General features: G+C 37.4%; 2 protein-coding genes across 8 annotated transcripts in view; one reads left to right on the plus strand and one right to left on the minus strand.

Moving 5' to 3' along the window:
* Nucleotides 1-22,609, minus strand: part of tns1b (tensin 1b) — a 226,003-nt gene that overhangs the window by 176,439 nt on the left and 26,955 nt on the right. The window lies entirely within an intron of this gene.
* LOC132850360 (gastricsin-like) lies at nucleotides 6,654-12,583 on the plus strand. The gene is made up of 9 exons (XM_060876853.1): nucleotides 6,654-6,810; nucleotides 6,927-7,047; nucleotides 7,728-7,845; nucleotides 8,509-8,627; nucleotides 9,555-9,745; nucleotides 10,416-10,532; nucleotides 11,128-11,275; nucleotides 12,127-12,225; nucleotides 12,316-12,583. Exons 1-9 carry the CDS (start codon nucleotides 6,752-6,754, stop codon nucleotides 12,475-12,477), a joined length of 1,134 nt encoding a protein of 377 aa, XP_060732836.1. The 5' UTR covers nucleotides 6,654-6,751; the 3' UTR covers nucleotides 12,478-12,583.

The following is a 22,609-nucleotide window of genomic DNA, read 5'->3' on the forward strand; positions in this document are numbered from 1 at the left end:
CTTTTACACACCATACTGCACCTGGACACTTTAAGCACAATCTTTAAAAACCATACACATTTATGTATATGTATACACATTATTTATAGTTTATTCATTCATTCATTCATTCATTTTCTACCGCTTATCCGAACTACCTCGGGTCACGGGGAGCCTGTGCCTATCTCAGGCGTCATTGGGCATCAAGGCAGGATACACCCTGGACGGAGTGCCAACCCATCACAGGGCACACACACACACACTCATTCACTCATGCAATCACACACTAGGGACAATTTTCCAGAGATGCCAATCAACCTACCATGCATGTCTTTGGACCGGGGGAGGAAACCGGAGTACCCGGAGGAAACCCCCGAGGCACGGGGAGAACATGCAAACTCCACACACACACACACACAAGGTGGAGGCGGGAATCGAACCCCGACCCTGGAGGAGTGAGGCGAACGTGCTAACCACTAAGCCACCGTGCCCCCTATTTATAGTTTAGTATAGTGCATTATAGTATAGTTTATACTTTTTGATTTATCTATCTCCTTTTGGTTTTGGTTTATTTTCTTTATCCTAAATTGCATTCCTTTTTTTATGCTTACATACCGGATGCAGATGCAAAAAGCATTTCACTGCATGTCATACCCTGTATGTAGGTGTATGTCACAAATAAAATTTGATAAAATTTGATTTGATAATACATAAAAATTGTGAAATAGGGGAGCATTTCTGTTCAGCTTAACAGTGGCAGAACAATATCATTCTGTTTGTTCATTTGCACTTGGTTATGGTTTCAACATAATGTTACTGCATTCAGCATTCACAAATGCCTTTTTGACTAATATCTTAAATCAGAAGAATGGATTTCATTAGCAACATGTATGGATTTCATTTTGCTTATCAATGTGTTAAGAACATAAAGCACCAGTAGGTTTAACCTTACATACTTACTAGCTGATTTGAATCAGGCTAGAGGATCCTGAAGTACTAACAATATATTAAAAAATGATTTTGTTAAAGTGGCATGAGTAGTTCTTTAGGTCTTTCTCATAATTCTCAATACCCTTTGATCCCTGATTATTCTATGTGAAATATCATTACCTTTCCATCTGGAAACAGATCACAACAATGGAAACACCAAGGAAGCATGTCTTTGGTAAAACTGTAGAATTACATGGTTTCCTATATGTTGTTTTAGCATATTGTAAATAATTAGTTTTGTTATGGATTGTAATTAAAACATTACTGAATACTGAATACTAAAGTATGTATCCAGTACTGAGCCAACAATCAGTTCAATCAGATTTATTGGTATTTTTTTTTTCTTTTCTTTTTTTATTCTTATGATTGTTATATCAGCTTGATTTTGCTGCAGTTTTTTTTTTCTGCAATGCAATGTGCAATCTACTGTAACTGTTTTTTGTGCTTTTTATTTTGCACCTACTTGAATCAATGAAGGGGGGCACGGTGGCTTAGTGGTTAGCACGTTCGCCTCACACCTCCAGGGTCGGGGTTCGATTCCCGCCTCCACCTTGTATGTGTGGAGTTTGCATGTTCTCCCCGTGCCTCAGGGGTTTCCTCCGGGTACTCCGGTTTCCTCCCCCGGTCCAAAGACATGCATGGTAGGTTGATTGGCATCTCTGGAAAATTGTCCCTAGTGTGTGTGATTGCGTGAGTGAATGAGTGTGTGTGTGTGCCCTGCGATGGGTTGGCACTCCGTCCAGGGTGTATCCTGCCTTGATGCCCGATGACGCCTGAGATAGGCACAGGCTCCCCGTGACCCGAGGTAGTTCGGATAAGCGGTAGAAGATGAATGAATGAATCAATGAAATCACATGCACAGGATTCGACTTTCTACATTCTATGATTGCTGTACTCATGCTCGATGCACATGAATGGAAGAAGCCTTTGGTTGAATGACCGTTGACATCACACACTGATTTGGCCCAAATCTGCAGTAATTTTGAAAAATGGCAAACTCCTTCAAATATTGCAGTGTTTGCTTTGATTTTGCAAACACTGCAATAAAAAAAAAAAAAAAAACAAACCCCGGAGTGACCGATCAATACTTTTTCAGCCCAAACAGGTTCAGTAAATAGAGTTGAATGAAAAGGAAAGGTACGTAGCATGTCAGTGCCACCAGCATATTCAATGCACCTACACTGCTTCTAGTCTGAGACCTTTTTTAGGATCAAGTTTTTTTCAATAGTTTTGATTTTCTTGAAATATCTGGAACTCATGTGACCAGATGAGAGTAATGAGGGTGTTAAGTTAAAGTCTTTCTTTTCTAAAAGACAAGATCTTTGCTCATCTAAAAATCTGAAAATCAAGAGGTGTGATATGGCTCTTGTTTAAACATTCATCCCAACATTCATTAGATGAAATTAGAAGATTTTCAAAACATGAGCCATCATCTCATCAACCCTATTAAAGACAATATCTTACTGTATCAGCCATTGATTGGCTTTTATTACAACAATACCTCCATCTTGTGGCCAGAGACCCTTGGCCTATCTATTTATAAAGCACTACACATAGACCGCACATGCAGTCAATATACATATACATATGCTGTCAGCTACATTCACACACCACAGTCTTAACAAATGATTATACTGATGTGAGTACAGATGTACTTGTCTCAGTATCAATGTGCACTAATTTTACTAATAAATTCTTCACCTTAAAGATTAGATTTGTTCACTGAAATTAGGAAAGTCGGGGAAACTAGATCTGGATCGTTCATCTGTTTGTAGGATTTTAAGGGGTTAAAACCAAATGAAGTGAAAGACTGGAATTAGGAATGAAGCCTTTAGTCTTCTTTCCCACAGTTTACTGATTGGTATTCATCACCCAATCTGTTTAAGCTATGTATACACACCAGTGCTGTCTGCATATTCATGAATCCTCAGACAAAGTTAGAGACAAGATTCAACGTCAAAAGTCAGAAACCCCCACACGTCGGTTTCCGAAACTTGTGTTTGTGCACACATGTGAAAGGCTCTAGCAAAATAAATCCTTTTATTAAACTTCTTCCACTTTGACTTTAGTACTATGAGAAGCCGTCGAGCACAGAGGGTGGTATTAACCCAGCTTTTCTGTTAACCCTGTCTGACTGTGTGTGTGTGTGTGTGTGTGTGTGTGTGTGTGTGTGTGTGTGTGTGTGTGTGTGTGTGTGTGTGTGTGTGTGTTTCACAGCTGCTTTCACCAGCTGTCATTCAGACTCTCCCAACATCAGATTTTACAGCTAATGATTCATTACCACACACACACACACACACACACACACTTACATACATAAGAACTAACAACGAGTTAAGGCAGGGGCAAATCACAAACTAATGAACACAAATATATAAATAATATAAATAACTCTATGCTCTATAATAACTCATGCTCTATAAGAATGAATATGAATTAAACATGCAGCATTTCCCAATGTAAATATAATTTTCCATGTGGCTGCATATGCATTGATCCTCCTCATCATAGAAAGAAACACTAATAATAAACACCAATTATTTCATCTCTACCACATTTGTTTCCTTCTCCTTCCATTTCTCTTTGAATCCCAATGTAGTACTATTGCATCAGCTCTGCTCCTTTACTCACAGGGGTGAAACTACAGTAACATTTATTCTAATTTACACTAAACAGACATTATTATCTATACACATTTACAATTTATACAATTATTTTTCAGTAATTTAGATAGAGGGGGCACGGTGGCTTAGTGGTTAGCACGTGCCTCGGGGGTTTCCTCCGGGTACTCCGGTTTCCTCCCCCGGTCCAAAGACATGCATGGTAGGTTGATTGGCATCTCTGGAAAATTGTCCGTAGTGTGTGATTGCGTGAGTGAATGAGAGTGTGTGTGTGCCCTGCTATGGGTTGGCACTCCGTCCAGGGTGCCTTGATGCCCGATGACGCCTGAGGCTCCCCGTGACCCGAGGTAGTTCGGATAAGCGGTAGAAAATGAATGAATGAACGAATGATAATTTAGATAGAACTTGTTTAGTTTACTCATAAGTCATAATACATTAACTAACGAGCATGCACTAACCTGTACTCATCATTACATCCTTATTCATTATGAATTTATTAGACTGTGCTATAATGTTAACTGTGATAATAATAAAGTTTTCTCTTAATAGGTTAGTGATAAGTACATGCATTAAATCATCATTAGTGGATATTTAAGTATTAAGTCAGTCTCTTTAAGGCAAGAGAAATACTTGTAATATGTATTACAACTATATGTAATGGGTGATATCAAACATTTCCCATAAGAAAGCTTTTCACAGACCGTCATATATATATATATATATATATATATATATATATATATATATATATATATATATATATATATATATATATCAAACTTCTCAAACTAAATTAAAGTAATCTGCTAGGGTAATTTTACACATTTACACTTTTTTTGCAAGCCTAGCTTTCAGTTCCAGCATCATTAAAGCTCTAATCTCAGGAGAGATTTTGGCATTTGTTAATTTTATGATTGATATGACTTGATGGTCAGTGTTTTTTTTTTTAAACAAATAAAGCATCCTTTCTTTTGTAGATATTGGAATTTAAATTTAATTTCCCAGATGTTTGCAATTTTTAAAATGAAGGTTCTAAGTTATAATTCGCCACAGGTATTAAGTCACCGAGTGCAGATGTTAAAACAAAGACCAGACTTGAAATCTCTTGAAGCTGTTTTTTACAGAGTGAGTTAGGCATAACCGTTTGATGTTTTGTGTTACCATGTTAGAAAAACAAAAGTGATAAAATTCTGGAAAGTCTTCTAAAGACTTCTAAAGTTCACCCATAATATTGTAGTCATAAAGCCAAACCACAATATCTCAGGTTATCAGATAGAGCCTTTTATACCCTCAGGACCATTCAATACAAATAATCCCTTTTCCCAATGATATAATTATCCCCTAATAACCTTTAGACCCAGCCTTCACGTTATAACTTTGTCTTTAATCTGCTTCAGATCCTCAGAACAGCTTTTGGATCCTCTCATTCGAAATTACATGACATGTCTTTTCTAATTCAAGCCAATTCTGCATGCCAATTCTTGTAAATTCTTCTTGATATATCCGTTATAACTCTGCCAGATGTCTTACGCTGCCTTCTTTTCAACCGTTTTTACTCTGCTGATATTGCTTTATACTTTGGATTGTTGTTCTGTAAAGGAAGGACACATTTATATACTTGTTGCTTATTTTAAATTATCTTATATCTAGATACCGGAATTAATTTGACATCACATCACATACAGTATATATGGACTTTATACAGTTGGGACAGGGAAATTATGCATACTAAGAGATGATCTAGTCAGATGGTTAACATCATTTTATAGGCTTCCAATTCAGATTACACAAAATACCACCAGAATTTTCTTCAGAAGCTTCCACCCTCATTTATTCCTGTTATTCCTTTTTTATCTCACAAAAACAGATACCCGTGAACAGAAATGAATGAAGACACAAGATAATAAATTAAGGTCAGTCAATCTTTTTTTTTATTTTTTCATTTTGGGGGTTCCCATTTTCAGCATTGAAAATAAGCATCTAAAATTTGAAGCCATTATATAAGATTCTTCATAAGATAAATAAAAAAAAACGTCTAACACCGAAAGACAATAGTGTCTAATTTTATATCAGACTTGAACCAAAAAAAGAAAATGTCTGATAAGTCAATTTCCATTTTACCAGTGGAATCGTCAGTGTACATCAATCACCTTTAATTATGGCCCGTCACTGTAAAACATCATAGACTGATTTCTGATTCAAATAAGTGAACTTATTTCTTATCTTTAACTCCAAATGTCATGAGAAGTTTTACATGTTGAACTCTTAAGTTTTTGAAAAACGACACTTAATGTAGTCCATTGTCTTGACTATGTGTGTCACGGTGCAGGACAAAGGCGAGTGAGGATCCAAGTACAGTTTTAAACGTTTTAATAAACCAAGTCAAGAAACAAATAACAGACAGGAAAAACTAGGCAACACACAGAGCTAACGGGGAAACAGGAACACAAACATAGACAACAACTAGCAACAGGGACGTGAGCAAACAGAGTATATATAACTGACAGGAACCAGTGACAAAGCAGAGACAATCAGAGACAAAGACAACACACCTGAAGGAGAGATGGAGTTCAATTAATGTCTGTGGTAACCAATGAGTGGGCAGAGCAAACAATTAACAACAGGGAAAGACAGCAGACAGAAACAGGGCAGAAACACAGACAGACTCATTACAATGTGAGAGTTGAAACGGTTTATTTCCAAGTTTACTCATGTTTTTAAGGCAGCAGGTTTAACCATCATGAAATGTTTTACAGTGTAGGAAAATAAACCCAACTAAGATTATGTGTTTGTTTTGCCAAGGACAAAGATAAGGCAGAACCCTAAATGATATTCAGTGGCATTAAATATAACAGTAATCTTTAAGATAATAATTCCCACTGACTGTTGCATTTTCTCACATGTGAGACATTGAGGCGTTATCAGCTTCCATAATATACACCCATATAATTAGTTAAAATCAGTTTGCATTATATCAGATAAAAACAATGAACAAATAAAGTGAACATCAAATGTGCCATAACATACTCAAACCTGTTTGAGAAGGCTAAATCATACAATAATCCTTTTTTTGTTTGCTGCTCCTGGATAAGGTCAGATTATAAATATGCTAGATTCAGGTGGCTGTTGTGTGTGTGTGAGGAGAAGAAATCTGCCGAGGCATGATGAGGTGTCTGATATTTGGTCTGCTATGTCTGGCTCTTACTGAGGGACTTGTCAGGTAAGAGAAAGAGGGCCAAAGAGAACTAATGAGGACAAGAAACAAAAGAAATTGAATCAAGAGCATAGACTTTTTTTTTCAAATTCATGATGTTATTCTAACCATGTTGTCTGCAGAGTTCCTCTTGTTAAAAAGAAGACCATAATGAAAGAAAGGGGTCTCCTCAAGGAAATTCTGAAGTACTCACAGTACACCTCTCAGCAAGGTTACAGTGAGAGCCTGATCAACCAAAATGATGTAATATATATGATTATTTAAGAACAATGTCTTCATTCTACAGTCTATTGGTATAGAGAAAGTTTGCTTAATTACTGAAGTTTTCAATTTTTGATGAACAATCAAGAGTTAACAACTTATTTTTCCTTCTTGGTTCTGAAGTTAATATCTAAGTAGTATAATATGAACAAACTATTTCATTAAGTAACTGAACATCTGCTTTTTATATTAGAAAATTGCAAATGGAATATGAAACATAAACTTCTACCCTGTGCAAAAAAGTTCTTGAAAAGTATTGTACTACAGTAAATATCTTCAAATGTGGTTTTGAGTTTTTACCTATGCAAATATCTAAGATATGTTCTTAGCTACAACCTTAGTTCTTAGTTCTTTTATAAGAACTATAAAAAGTTCTTAGCTTTTTAGCTACAAAAGGTCCACAGTGGTGGTGCAGCACCTTAGTTAAATCAGTAAATTAATTTTAAATAAATCTTTGAAATTTGGCAAAGCATTCTGCTTGGTCAACTGCACATATTGGTTTAGACATGTAAATCTGAAATGTTTAATTTGCTCAATCGCAAAATCCCATTCTGCATAAATATACAGGATTATGTAATGATTATGACAGGGCTACAGTATGTTGCTTTGGTACCAATGTTTTGCACGGGTGTTTAACAAATCTATTTCTATGTATCCTTCAGATGGCTTATTTTGGAAAGGTTGGTATTGGAAGCCCCCCACAGTACTTCTACCTACACTTTGACACCGGCTCCAGCACTCTGTGGGTCAACTCTGTTTACTGCAACAGTGCTGCCTGCAGTGAGTACTATACACACTAAAGAACCTCAATCCACATGCATTAGCATCATATAACTATCAATATAACTACATTGACAAAGTTAATTAAACATGCAATAAACACATATTCCGTCACCACACCTTTCTTTTTTCCTTTGAAAATAATAAGACCCCCAGCTTGTCATGTTACCAAGAAACTTCAAATCATTTCTTCATAAAGAGTTTACCATGTCTCAAAGTAACCTTGCAGGCTCCTTTCAAAAATGTTAATACAAGATCTTCTTGCTGGAAACATGTACATTCCAACAATTACATACTTTTGTTAATTCTGCATCTGTAAATTCAGTAATTTGCTGTGTATGCTCTTTCTATAAAAACAATAGCACATAGGAATTTAAGCATATAAGTACAATAATAAAACCTGTGATCGGCCTTGAGGCTGGAAGTCAACAAAACAAACATTAATCAACACTTCCTGACCAATCAGAATTGAGAATTCACTAGCACTGTGGTATAACTGAGGTTAGTGACATGAACCAGACTTAATCCCCAATCCGGTTAAATATGACCTGGTGAAAAAAGTTTCAATGTTTTGTATTCTAGTACTCTTGTTACAATCCATTCTCATTGAGATTATATCTGCACTGACATTGTCTAGCTGTAAGATTTCAATTTGTTTTACAGACAATCATCCCCTTTTCAACCCAAGCGAGTCTTCCACGTACACCAGCAATCAACAACCATTTTCAATCACTTATGGAACAGGAAGTGTCCAGGGTATCATTGGCTATGACACCGTCACTGTAAGTCTGCTCTAACCGTTAAATAATAAACTGATTCCATTGCTACAGATTTAGTGGTCTCTGAGTTCTCTGAGAATAAGAACAAAGACAAAGTGTCTTTATAATTGATATCTGTTACTGGATTTAATTCCATTCAAAATTCAATTCAAATTTATTTGTATAGCGCTTTTAACAATTTCTCAAAGAATCTTTACAGAACATAAGAAACATAATACAAAATGTTAAATATTATACAAAGATTAATATAATACAAAAATTCAAGATTAATAAATCTTGCTACTGGAACATTTTAGCACTTTGTTTAACAAACTAGTTTAAGTTTATTAAAAAAGGGCTTCCATTTGCTCAGATCGTCCTACATTAGTTTTTTTTTTTTACAGGGTCAAATTAACCACACACAGGCGAAACCACTTGCACTATTTACAGCTGGCACTTGGCCATGTCCTTGCTGCCAAAACTTTTAAATTAAGTAACACATTTAAATTGCAGTTGTAAAGTAAACGTACAAGAAAGAATCTGAAAATAAAAAGATGTTTAACTGAATTAATTCGCTGGTTTCAGTTGCTGATCATAAACTTGTGCACATTTTATGAAGAAACTAACATGAAAAACATTAGCAAAGCCATACCAAACAGGGTTACTAATCTCTCAAATGTTAGCAATATCAGAGAATACAAACATGCTGAATGCTAATAGCTACTCGGCACAGGGCAAACTGCCTTGATAAATACAAAGTGTATGTACTGTAGAGGCAGATAGATTACAGTGGTATTGGATCTCTTAAAGTTTAGATTGAGTAAGATCAACTTGTTAATATTAAAATATTTTTTGAGATTTTTCTTTTAAAATCAGTTTTTAAAGAGTTAAATATATACACTGTATATACCCACCAATGATTCCGTGTGCTCTAATATTTACCTCCTGTAGATGGGTCAACTGACTGTCACAAATCAGAAGATTGGTTTAAGCACTACAGAGCCTGGTAATCATTTTGCAAGGCCTCTGCATGATGGACTCATGGGTCTAGCCTTTAAACCTCCTAGTGACCAGACCATTGTGGACACCATGATCCAAGAAGGTGTTATTGAAGAGCCGATATTTGCTTTTTACTTAAGCAGGTAAAAATATATTTGTGTTGCAGAAAACATACATCAACATAATTGTGATTTTCATTGAAGTTTGTCTTCATTATAATCCTTCTGTAATTACAGTACATATTCATGCATCATTCCTGATTCTAGATTCTGCATTTTACTTGATCCAATTGAATAATCTGATTATTAAACTAGAATATGAATTACCTATAAAGAAAATCTCTGCAGAAAAAAGAAAAAACTGATCAAATTGATAGGGGGACACGGTGGCTTAGTGGTTAGCACGTTCGCCTCACACCTCCAGGGTTGGGGGTTCGATTCCCGCCTCCGCCTTGTGTGTGTGTAGTTTGCATGTTCTCCCCGTGCCTCGGGGGTTTCCTCCGGGTACTCCGGTTTCCTCCCCCGGTCCAAAGACATGCATGGTAGGTTGATTGGCATCTCTGGAAAATTGTCCATAGTGTGTGATTGTGTGAGTGAATGAGAGTGTGTGTGTGCCCTTCGATGTGTTGGCAATCCATCCAGGGTGTATCCTGCCTTGATGCTCGATCATGCCTGAGATAGTCACAGGCTTCCCATGACCCGAGGTAGTTCGAAAATGAACGCATTTCTGCTAAGCAATTTCTTAACACTGAAGTGAAATTATATATGCCGAGATGGATGTGCAATTAACACAGCTAATATACTTGCTAAAAAGGGACTCTGAGAGTGGAAGTGAGGTCGTGTTTGGTGGAGTTGATCCATCTCATTACCAAGGTCAGATCAACTGGGTTCCTGTACAACAGAACAGCCACTGGCAGCTGGTCTTTGAAGGGTAGGTGTTCAGTCTCTACTGAGAAACTAAACTTCACCTTGTACAATGAGATAATATTCTCAATAAAACACAAAAAAATTACATCATATCAAGTTAATATACCTGTAATAAAATGAGATTGTTCTTGTATTTTATATTTATAGATTACCGAAAACAAATCTATTATTAAACCTAATTTTAGACATATGTTACTATGTTGAAGTTTTTTTGCTCCTTTGGCAGAATTTTTGCTCATTCTAATTTCATTTAATCTAATCTAATTTATTTTTTAGGGTTGAGTTTAAAAGAAAAAAAAATAGAATGAAAAATTTTGTGTTTAAAAATAGTAATATATGCCTAGAAATGGCTTTAATAACAGAGGAACAGCAGAATTAGACTAAAATCAAGATATTATTACTTTATAATATGACATTTGTCTGCAGTAAAGCAAAAGTTTTTTTTTCAAACACTGAGGGTATGGATTTCAACTTTAAATCCATATAAAATCCGTTTGATTTTATATACAGTATGTCCTCCATTAAGCTGATTTTTTGCACCTTGAGATACATAAAGCTGTGTTAGAGTTCAGAAATAAATTATGAACCTCTTCTCTTAGTTTTGAGGTGAATCACCAGTCAACTGGATGGTGTGAAAACGGATGTACTGCTATTACAGACACAGGAACGTCACTGCTGCTGTGCCCACCACAATATGTAGACACTCTTCATCAAATGCTGGGAGCCCAACAGGACAGCAACGGCAACGTAAGGCCATTTTAATCATGCCATGGATTTATCTCATGCATGTACTGTATCCTAAGAATGTGTCAGCTAGCACAGAGCAGTATAAACCTATAGGTAGTAAACATAGATCTGTAGAAATGAAGTTGTCGTAACACCTGTGCTTTACATCAGTTCCAGAACAACACTCATACAGTAAATATGCAACAAAAATGAATCACAATGGGCCACAATTATCAATCTTGTATGTTGTAAGTTGTATGTAACTACATTCCCAATGGATTTACAAAAAAACTGTGAATATGCTAATGTTCTTCAAAATGGCTTGGCTATTCTCGACCAGAAAACACTCACACACAAACCAATGCGCTCTCCCTGATACTGTGCCAGGAAAACAGGATGTAATATGCCATAAGAGAAGAGCAGATGATGTCACGCAGCACACTAGAGAGTAAACAGGCTACTGTAGCTTCAGACATACCACATCGCTTACTTATCGGGTCATTTAGAGGTGGCTGAATTACTCACCATTGCAGCCTTTTATACAGTATCGGTATCTTCTTAACTAATATGAAATGCCTCGGTTTCAGAAAATTTCTTTGTGCAATTAAGGTTAATAAACTTTTTATATTTTTATATATTATTTATAAGCTTAACCTGCCTATCCTATCCTAACCTATCAATCAAGGGTGACATCATCTTACATTGACGACTTTTGCATACACATTCAGATGTACAGTATGAGCAAGATAGAGTTAGGTTCTACAAACACACATGTACCATAAGTGACAGGGAAATGTGGTGGGATACAGAAGAGTTTGCCACGTTGTTGTTGTTGTTTGAAAAGGGGTTTCCTCTTTGTGTTATGCTTCCAGTATGTGTTCGACTGTAATTCCGTGAGCAGCCTTCCCCCACTAACATTCGTTATGAACGGAGCTCACCTGCATTTGCCGGGTACTGCTTATGTGCTTCAGGTAAGAGTGGAACAGCCTCATAACTGATCTACAGTTAACATGTACAGCAAGTCCTGACTGACACATGCTTGTTTTTTTGTACTTAAACAGGCTGAAGGGTCTAACTCAAACTGTCAGAGTGGCATCCGGGGATCACATGAGCAGTACAGAAACGGTTATCCTTACTGGATCCTGGGTGATGTCTTCCTCAGACAGTTCTACTCTGTGTTTGACCAGGGGAATGCTAGAGTGGGATTTGCAACTTTAGCATAGAATTGAAGCAGTTTGAAGAACACTCTGAAGCATGATGAAGTCATAATTTAATTATATCATGATTCAAAAATAACTAAATAAAAGCAAGGTTAAATGTCTAATTAAATGTCTAAGAATTGTTTGTTGAATTTTCATTTCTTACAAAAACATTCCCATGTTGTAGCCAACCTTTTTTTAATTTTTTAATTTTTTTTTATTTTATTATTATTTTTTTTTTTTAACTTAGCAATGTTTATTGCAAATAGGTTTCACAAAGTGTATCAGGTTCAAGATAACAGTAAAAGGGGCACCTGGAACAGAAGATGAGTAGTACATTTTTAGTTTTTCAACTAAATTTGTAATGTCGCTCTCTCTCTAATTTGACACATTTTTAAGGTTGTTAATTAGAATTTTTAACAAAGTGTTTTTACTCACTGTCTCTCATTTTCTACCGCTTATCTGAACTACCTCGGGTCACGGGGAGCCTGTGCCAGTTGCCAATCAACCTTCCATGCATGTCTTTGGACCGGGGGAGGAAACTGGAGTACCCAGAGGAAACCCCCGAGGCACGGGGAGAACATGCAAACTCCACACACACAAGGCAGAGGCGGGAATCGAACCCCCAACCCTGGAGGTGTGAGGCGAACGTGCTAACCACTAAGCCACCGTGCCCCCCCAAAGTGTTTTTATATTTTATTAAAAAGAATGTAATAATATTAATATATTATTAAAGCATTTATGTAATACAATATTTACTAATACTAATATTATAACAGAATTAAACAACAACAAAAAGCTATTCCATAAACAGAGCTAAAATGAAGGCAATACCCTTCTGAGGCGATCATGCAATCTTTTTTTTTTTTTTAAATGTCACATGTAACCTCATAATATAAAAATGGAACAGACTGGTGACTACGGAAGGACAAATGAAAGTCAACTTTCAGCCTCCTAGTACAGTATTTCTTTTACCAGTTAACTGACTTTTTTTATCCTCAGTGCTGTTTGCTTTTAAATATAAAGCATGTTATGTTAGCTGAGAGACATCTATCAGACAGGTAGGTGACTGTGGTGGTACTTGTCAGTGTCAAGTCCATTCAGACTGCTTTCCAGTTCTTGTAAATTCTTTTAGATATAGCCATTATAAGTCTGACAAATGTCTTGCATTGCCTTCTTTGACTTTTAGTTCATATCATTTTTTTGTCTGCTGATATTCTAAATATTTCACATTTAACTGTGCATCATTAAATAATAAATATAGAGGCCTTATATGTCAGTGGTATCAAAGGTTATGTTAGGATTTAGACAGGGAAGGTTTTGCTTCCAATTCAGATTACACACGTTCTTCAAGATTTCTCTAGTCACATCTTATTATGAGACATCTTATAATATAGCATTTGATGCAGTATGCCCTATTAATTAGCTTTTTTAATATCACAAAAACAGATACTCATGCATACAAATTAATAGTTACAAGATAATTAATTAAAGTTACCATATCTTTCTCGTGTATTTTTTTCACCGTTTTGACTCGTCAAATTAATACAACAAATAGTTTTAGTGGGACTCTAGTGCAACTTCTGAATAATGCATAGGTCTAGACTTAAAGTGTGTCTGAGGTCTGAATACCCTTGTGTGCAGTTTGAGTATTAACTCTTTTAGTTAGATGCCGAAAACCTGTATTTCTACCTGTTTTGGGGTTGCCCATGCTAAGCATTGAATATCTTAGACATGTCACACTCCACTATTGGCTCATAGAAAGTAGACAGTCAGGGCTTACAGTAAGTATTTTTTTTAACTGCATAGTTGGGGCAATAGGTTCATAGAAATGTTTAAAAAATATTAATATGTTACAAATCTCTCTCTTGCACTTTGGTGCTCTGTGTATGTTCTTCTCCGTTCTTTGCTTTTTAACCTGTTTTCAGTTCCGTTCTTGATTTGTGTTCTTATGTAAACCTTTGTGTTACAGTCTTTGTTAAGTGTATGTTCAGTGTGTCTTTGTCCTCAACCTCAGTGTATTTTTAAAGGTGGGGTTTCCGATTTTTGAAAGCTAATGTTGACATATAAAATCACCAAAACAAACACGCCCCTAACCCAAATGGGTCCCACCCCTGTATTGATAGCTCCGCCCACACATACATATGTAACCCAGGCAACTAATGGAAAGAAATGTGTCTTTATCATAGCTGAAGGGAAGAACAATACGATTGCAGATAAACAAATAAGCAAAAATGACACACAAGCATGATCATGCAAAGGACGGCATATATTAGTTCTGTGAAACAAAGCAAAACCAACGTTACTCACCTATCGAGAAGGAAAAAAGAGCCTCGGCGACTTAAGTAAAGTTGGCCACATATTCACAGAGTGGAGTTTCCAGAGTCAATAACTCCTGACCTAAACGCTGTTACTAGCAAAACGCGGTTGTAGCTGCCTCACTACATTACTACGATAGAAAAGAGGTGTTATTTGTGCAGTAACAGCGTTTAGCTCAGGAGGTATTGACTCAGGAAACTCCAATCTGTGAATATGCGGCCAACTTCCCGCTCCTTCAGTTCTCTCCAGCACTGGGAAGCTGATCCTATATTAACACGGGTCCTACTTCTTGTCTTATTGTAAGCCTTTCTTCGCTTTCTTTCTTTGTTTTTTATCCTCCATGTCAATGTTAAAACCGCTTTCTGCTAATGTCACACACGAGCACTGAACACTCTCTCCGCCACATATTGACAAGACATGCCCCTTTCTGCTCATTGTCTACACGTTTGTTTTGATTTTTGTTTTGTTTTTGGCCCGACTCAGTTTTCTGAGGCATTTCTCAAAAATCAGAGACCCTACCTTTAATGCCAGTTAGAGCCTGCTTGTCTGTTCCCAGTCTGCCCAATATTTTGTACTAGGGCTGGGCAATATGGCTGAAAATGGTATCACGATATCAGTGTTTCATATCGGTCGATATAGATAATTATTGATATTTTTTATGATCATTTCAAATAAAGACTAGGAGAAAAATATATTACATTTAAACATTTTTATTTTAAACTTAACCTTCCTCTGATCATAATCCCCTCAGTTATTAAGACAGAAATGTCAACAACCATGGAAAACTCAAATAATTAAAATGCAAACATAAGTCTAAAGAACACTTAACAATTATCTCTTAACATTTAAGGTGCAAAATGAAAGAAAATATAAGAAATGCTCAATAAAGTGTAATAAAATAGTGCAAAGTGTTAAATATAAACATAGAGAAACCTGAGAATTTAGTCTTGTATAATTTGCAGACGATCTTGTATAATATCCAAAAAACTGCCATACTTTTCCTCTTTTATTTACAATTTCCTCGCTCGCTGCGGCTCATTTTCTGCTTATCAGTCGCCGGTTACTAAAGAAGAATCCAGCAGACCAGCACGAGACAACGATATGGCGCAACCAAACATGATACTGTTACATGATTGGCTGTTAGAGTGTCACTCCCTACATTGCTAGGTTAACAGAGAGCGAGTGCCTTTGTTAATGCAACCAAACTTGCTTCACAACCTCTGTTTTCTTCCGATGAAGAATAAAAAATATCGAACGCTTTATCAAACACATTTTCTATTGATATCGATCACGTGTCTATCGCGATACATATCGTTATCTTTTTATCGCCCAGCCCTATTTTGTACTATCTATGTTCATATTTGAAACCTAGGGAGAGTTTTGTGTTTAGCCTAGTTCAGTATTCTGAGCTTCTTCTGTTCCTGACCTCTTTTGCTTTGTCTTAGATTTATTGATGTTTGTTTAATAAAGAAGCCCCTGCACTTGGTTCCTCACAATCTGCATCTTTTCCTGAGTAACACAGGACAGAACAGTTTGCTTCCCATGAACACATGGGTGATATGGCTGCCATTGCCAATGCCTGACCTCAGTTCACTTAATGCTGTCAGGAACAGCTTGGACTTCCCTGTCCGAACACTAGGGGGACGTTTTGTCTTGTGCCATGTGCTTTTGTTTTTGTTTTGCGTATCACCTGTGTTGGCCCAGCCCTATCCCGCCTCTGCACACCTGGTCCTTGTGTTTCAATGATTGTTGTCATTATTTATACCAGTTGTCTTGTGCGTGTTTTTTGCTGAGTCCTTCGCTTTTGGTTTGTTGTCTTTGGTTTGTTGTTTTCTGTTTCCATGGGTTGTGTTCCCATGTTCCTAGTGTTTGTAGCCTTAGTTATTTTCATCATTCATTCATTCATTCATCTTCTACCGCTTATCCGAACTACCTCGGGTCACGGGGAGCCTGTGCCTATCTCAGGCGTCATCAGGCATCAAGGCAGGATACACCCTAGACGGAGTGGCAACCCATCGCAGGGCACACACACACTCTCATTCACTTACGCAATCACACACTACGGACAATTTTCCAGAGATGCCAAACAACCTACCATGCATGTCTTTGGACCGGGGGAGGAAACCGGAGTACCCGGAGGAAACCCCCAAGGCACGGGGAGAACATGCAAACTCCACACACACAAGGCGGAGGCGGAAATCGAACCCCCAACCCTGGAGGTGTGAGGCGAACGTGCTAACCACTAAGCCACCGTGCCCCCGCCTTAGTTATTTTCCCTAATTAAAAACCTTTTTATGTTGTTCCTGCATATGGGTCTGTATTTTATCTTTCAAGACAGCCAGTTTTCTCAAGCCGGCAGTGGACTTACAGACCTGCCAGGCAACCCTTCTTGTGGGTGGATGAATCCATGAACTGGGATTTTGGGGATCCCAGTAAAAACCTTAAGAAGCATCTGTGGGGAGCCACCATGATGAGCAAACCAGTATGGCCTTTCATCTCATACTACAGTCAAGCCTCCTTCATTCCAAAGCTCCCTGCACTGATCTATATCCAGGGGTTGATGTAGCAGCCACCTGCACTGATCTCTCTCCAGAGCCTCGAATGCAGAGCTCTTGGTCCTTTTTCACAATGAGGCTGACAATGCTCACAAGCCCCATTTGACGATCATGCAGAGCTACAAACCCCATTCTGTGAAGAGGCTGACAGTGTGGCCTCCAGCACAGAGCACATGCTGAGGCCAACAGTGCAAACTTTAAAGCAGAGCTCAAAATATCATTCAGCATGGGGTGGCTGCTAAAACTGGTCGACTAAGATTGGTACAGTGCAGAACAACAGTCCTGCGTCAACATTCTAGTCCCCTCTCTCACAATTTTGCTGCGTTTTAATGAACTCCACAAATCCTGCTGCCTTTCTGACTGGTGCTGCACAACAGTTTGTTTTGCCATGGAATGTAGTCTGAACACAAAATGTCATTCGTTGGCATCAAATATGAAAACGTTTAAAATAATTTCCATTAACTGTTATGTTTTCATTATAAGCTTTATCAGGCATTATCAGCTTCCATAATAAATGTCCATATACATTTATATAAACAGCTTAAATAATCAAAGATAAAAACGAAAAATGAAGACAAAACAAGAAATCTAGCACACTATACTAATATCTGATTGAGAGCCTGAAATAGTACATTAAAGCTTTTTTGTTTGTTTAAATCATAAAGTACTCATGTGGGTTGCTGCTCCTGGATAAAGTCAGATTATAAATATGCCTGATTCATGTGGCTGTGTGGTAAAGAAATCTGCGGAGGCATGATGAGGTGTCTGATCTTCGGTCTGCTATGTCTGGCTCTTAATGAGGGACTTGTCAGGTAAGAGAAAGAGGGCCAAAGGGGACTAATGAGGACAAGAATTAACATAATTTTTATAAATTGAAATGACAGCATGAACATTTTTCAGATTCATGATGTTATTCCCACCATGTTGTCTGCAGAATTCCTCTTGTTAAAAAGAAGACCATAGTGAAAAAAAGGGGTCTCCTCAAGGAAATGCTGAAGTACTCACAGTACACCTCTCAGCAAGGTGTGATTAACCTATAAGATGTCAATGTACCTTCAACAGAAAAATATGATTATTACAGATAAATATGATTAAAATATGATTAAATGTCTTCATTCTACACTATAATGCTATTGTGAAATTTTGCTCAATGTTTTTATTTTAAAATGTTTTCTTGAATTTTCTCTTTCGGTGACTCTTAAAGCAATAATATTAGTGTAATATATAGTGGCATATAAATTTTTTAATAATGCATAATATTACCAGCCCCAGTCAGACTCTACAATACTTAGGAGGAGATGTGAACTCCATGTGGTCTTTTACATCAATACAACATTTGTTTGACTGTATTTTTATTCATATGAGGATGGGTTCCCCTTTCAGTCTGGTTCCTCTCAAGGTTTCTTCCTTTACCGTCTAAGGGAGTTTTTCCTTGCCACTGCTGCCTGAGTCACCTCAGACTTGCTCATTGGGGATAAATACATACACATTGTGAACATATCTAATATTAATCTTGAAAATTGCATTCTACTAATCTTTATTATTCTTTATATTAACCATTTGTTCTATGTTTATGTTCTGTAAAGCTGCTTTGAGACAATGTCAGCTGTAAAAAGCGCTATACAAAAAAACTTGAATTGAAAAAAAACTTGAATAATACATAAACACAAAACTGAAAATGCAATAATAGACAAAAACTATTCTGTATAAAACTACTACAATGTGCAAAGGGGCTATTAAAAAGAAATGAATTTCTGCCGTAATGCATTTCTTTTTAATAGCCCCTTTGCACATTGTAGTAGTTTTATATCGAATAGTACAACTCCACTAAATATTATTTGGTTTCATTACATTCTACAATACTTTTATTGATCAATTAAAAAATAATGATTAAATGATGGGGCAGCAACATCAAAGTATACATTTAAAATAAACCTTTATATATTCCAAAGCCTTCTGCTTTATCAATTGCACAAATGTATACGAACAACTAAATGTAGAATGGCTTACAACACATTGCTACAGGATTGCTACAGTCACATTTGCATAAATAATTGTGATTATGTAATGAATATAGCATTTACTCATGAACCTTACTTTTTACTAATGATGGTTGTAATAGGTGCCTGTACACAGTAGGTTAAAGCTACACAGGTAAACGAAGATGTTTACACTTTCAGCTCAATTTGCACATAAAGGTGCAGTCTCGTATCAAATTATATGGTTTGAAACCTATCAATCAAGGGCTACATCATCTTACACTAAGCTCTTTTTCATACATTTATACAATCTCAGTTGTATAAGTATGTTAGACTTATGTCCCACAACACACGTGTGATGGCTATAATAGGTGCCTGTACACAGTAGGTTAAAGCTACAAGGGTATCAATACTTTACACAGGTGTTTTACAAATACATATCTCTGCAATCTCCAAATGGTTTATTTTTGGAAAGGTTGGTATTGGAAGCCCTCCACAGTATGTCTACATAAACTCTGACACCGGCTCCAGCAGTCTGTGGGTCAATCCACATGCATTATCATCATGTAACCATTAATTTAATCACTTTGAATAAGGTGGTAAACTTACTTTAAATAATTCTAAAAAAGCTTTATTATACAAATTATAATGAGCTTATTATAATAATGAGCAAATAATAATATTATAAGCTCCATAATACTGTAGCTCATACTACAGTGTTGTATTCATTGTCAGTGTTTATTTTTTTAATTAAACAAAACATCAAACATTGAATTAGTTTATTATTAAATTGAATTTGTAATTAATATTCCTGTTGCTGGTGCATTTGCTATTGTCATTTGCATTTGCCATTTGCTTTTGATATTGAAACCATATAAAACCGTATATATCGTATAAGAACAACTGCACTAACAAAAATAATCAATACCTTCTGACTAATCAGAAATGAGAATATATTGTATAACAATGGGGTGTAATTGGTGTATAATTGAGGTTAGTAATATCAGCCAGCCGTAACATCTGCAGTGCCTTAATCTATCTGTAAGCTCTCAAATATGTTTTCCAGTCAATTATCCTTTGTTTGACCCAAGTGAGTCTTCCACATTCACCACCAATCATCAGCCATTTTCAATTGCGTATGGAGTGTCCACGGTTTCCTTGGCAATGACACAGAAACAGTACAGTAAGTCTATTGTTACATTAAGTTAGTAAACTGATTCCTCTGCTACAGGATTATTGTGTCTTGAATCTTGATTTTCTACAGTTCATGAAAGGTTGAGGTTACTGAATTAGACTAGCTATACATTCATTTATCTGGTAGAAGGTGGTAGAAGTACACAAATTCATTATTCTAATTTAATAACTCACATTATAAACATTCCCTGGATGACAGGGAGGGGAATGAGAACACAAGAGGCTTGCTTATAACCAGTGTCTTCAACCAGTAATTTATTTTTATCAACTAATTTAACTAATCCGACTAATTTTATCAAGTAGGACAAACAATCAAGGTTTCCTTTTGAGAAACATTGGTTCTTACTCATAACACTGAAAACATTAACTCAACACAGCAAAACAAACAGTCTATTACTATACTTCATTGTTAACAACACTCATGTGAAATCTCCCATTCACAGCAGGTACTTGAAAATATTTGAAAGTAAAAGTACAAGAAAGAATCACAAAAGAAAAAGATGTTTAACCCAAAGTGAAAGTTTATATATATATATACATATTAGATTCTCTATAAATATTGGCCCTGATCTTTTTTGATCCTGGCCAGAGTGCGTCAAGGTCCGAGTCCACCTCTTACTAATTTCCCTCAAGGACGCCATGATTGGAGACCTCATGGATTCCAAGTTAAAAAATTTTAAGATAAATTAGGAGCGCTCTCAGATGATTCTTAGAATCTTTATGAATACGGGCCCTGGTCTTTGTCCAGAGCAGGATATGCTGTGCCAACCTGCACAGAGGGCATGAATGCAGTCTGCCCAGATGACTGATGTAAGAGACCATTCTCATTTCCAGGCAGTGTGCCATGAGTGATAAGGGCCTTCCTAAACACACTGGGCCCATACAAGCCCATCCAAAAGGTGTCCATCAAAAGAGTCCTGCAACAGAAAAACGCTCCGGGCGTGGGACCCAAGGAGAGAAACAGCATACTTTAGATCTGTTGTGAAAAACCAGTCCTTGGACTTGTGACACAATAAGTACCCATGGGAAGGATGACAGCTGCCTGATCAGGGAACCAACTCACCTCGGGAGAGAATACTCCCATGCGCCCAATCTTAGGATCATCTCTTGCCTGAAGGGCCTGCCTCTGAGCATGCAAGGTGGCTGTCCTGTTTGTTATGAGCCAAGGTCAGGAAAGAATGGGAGGTTGTGACACAGGGGTGGTGCGTGGCCTGATGTGAGAAAGAGAGCATCAAGATTAAAGTGGACAATATTACCTTGACTGTCAGGCCAATCCAAACTAAATTTGGCAACAGCATTTGTCGCAACCTAAAACAGCTCTGGGGAGGCTGTTCAATCACGATTCACTGTTCCACGCCCACATCAAGCTCCACCAACTCCAATGCAGACAGAATTATAACCTTGTTTGGATCAGAAGTAATCACAAATGAAGCAAACGTTTGGGGATCCTGAGAAAGGCCCTGAGAAGCATTTGTGGAGAGCCAACATGATGTCTTTCATCTCATACTACACAGCCAATCTGGTGGCCTCCTGTGCTCCCAAGCTACATGCAGACCCTGACAGCCCAACATATTGCACTGAGCACTCCCCAGAGGCCGTAGAGTGGCGTCCAAAGCAGATCTCAAAGCCCTGTTCCACAATGAGTCGAATTGGCAGGCTTACTGTGCTGAGCTCTCTCCAGGAGCCAACAGGGTGGCTTCCAGTGCTGGACTCTCTCCAGAGGCAGATGGAGCAGCCTCCAATACAGAGCTCCAAGCCTTGTGCAGTGATGAGGCTGACAAGGTGGACTGCAACAAAGAACACTCTCCATAGGCTGACAGGGTGAGCTTTGAGCTTTCTCTGTGTGCAAACAGTTTGGCCTTTAGCACAGAGCTCCAAATCTCATTCACACTGAGTGGTTCTCTTCAGTCTCCAGAGGCTGATGGCACAACCTCCAAAGCAGAGCTCTGAGCCCCATTCCATGTCAAGGCTGACAGATTGGCCTACATTCTCCCTCAGACCTCCAAATGTCCTTCCACAATGAGGCTGACAGGGAGGCCCACATCACAGAGTTCTCTCCAAAGGCCAACAGGGTGGCATCAAGCACCGAGCTTACTCCAGGTGTGGATT

This window comes from Tachysurus vachellii, chromosome 8 (assembly GCF_030014155.1).
Source record: "Tachysurus vachellii isolate PV-2020 chromosome 8, HZAU_Pvac_v1, whole genome shotgun sequence".
In the NCBI taxonomy this organism is placed as follows: Eukaryota; Metazoa; Chordata; class Actinopteri; order Siluriformes; family Bagridae; genus Tachysurus; species Tachysurus vachellii.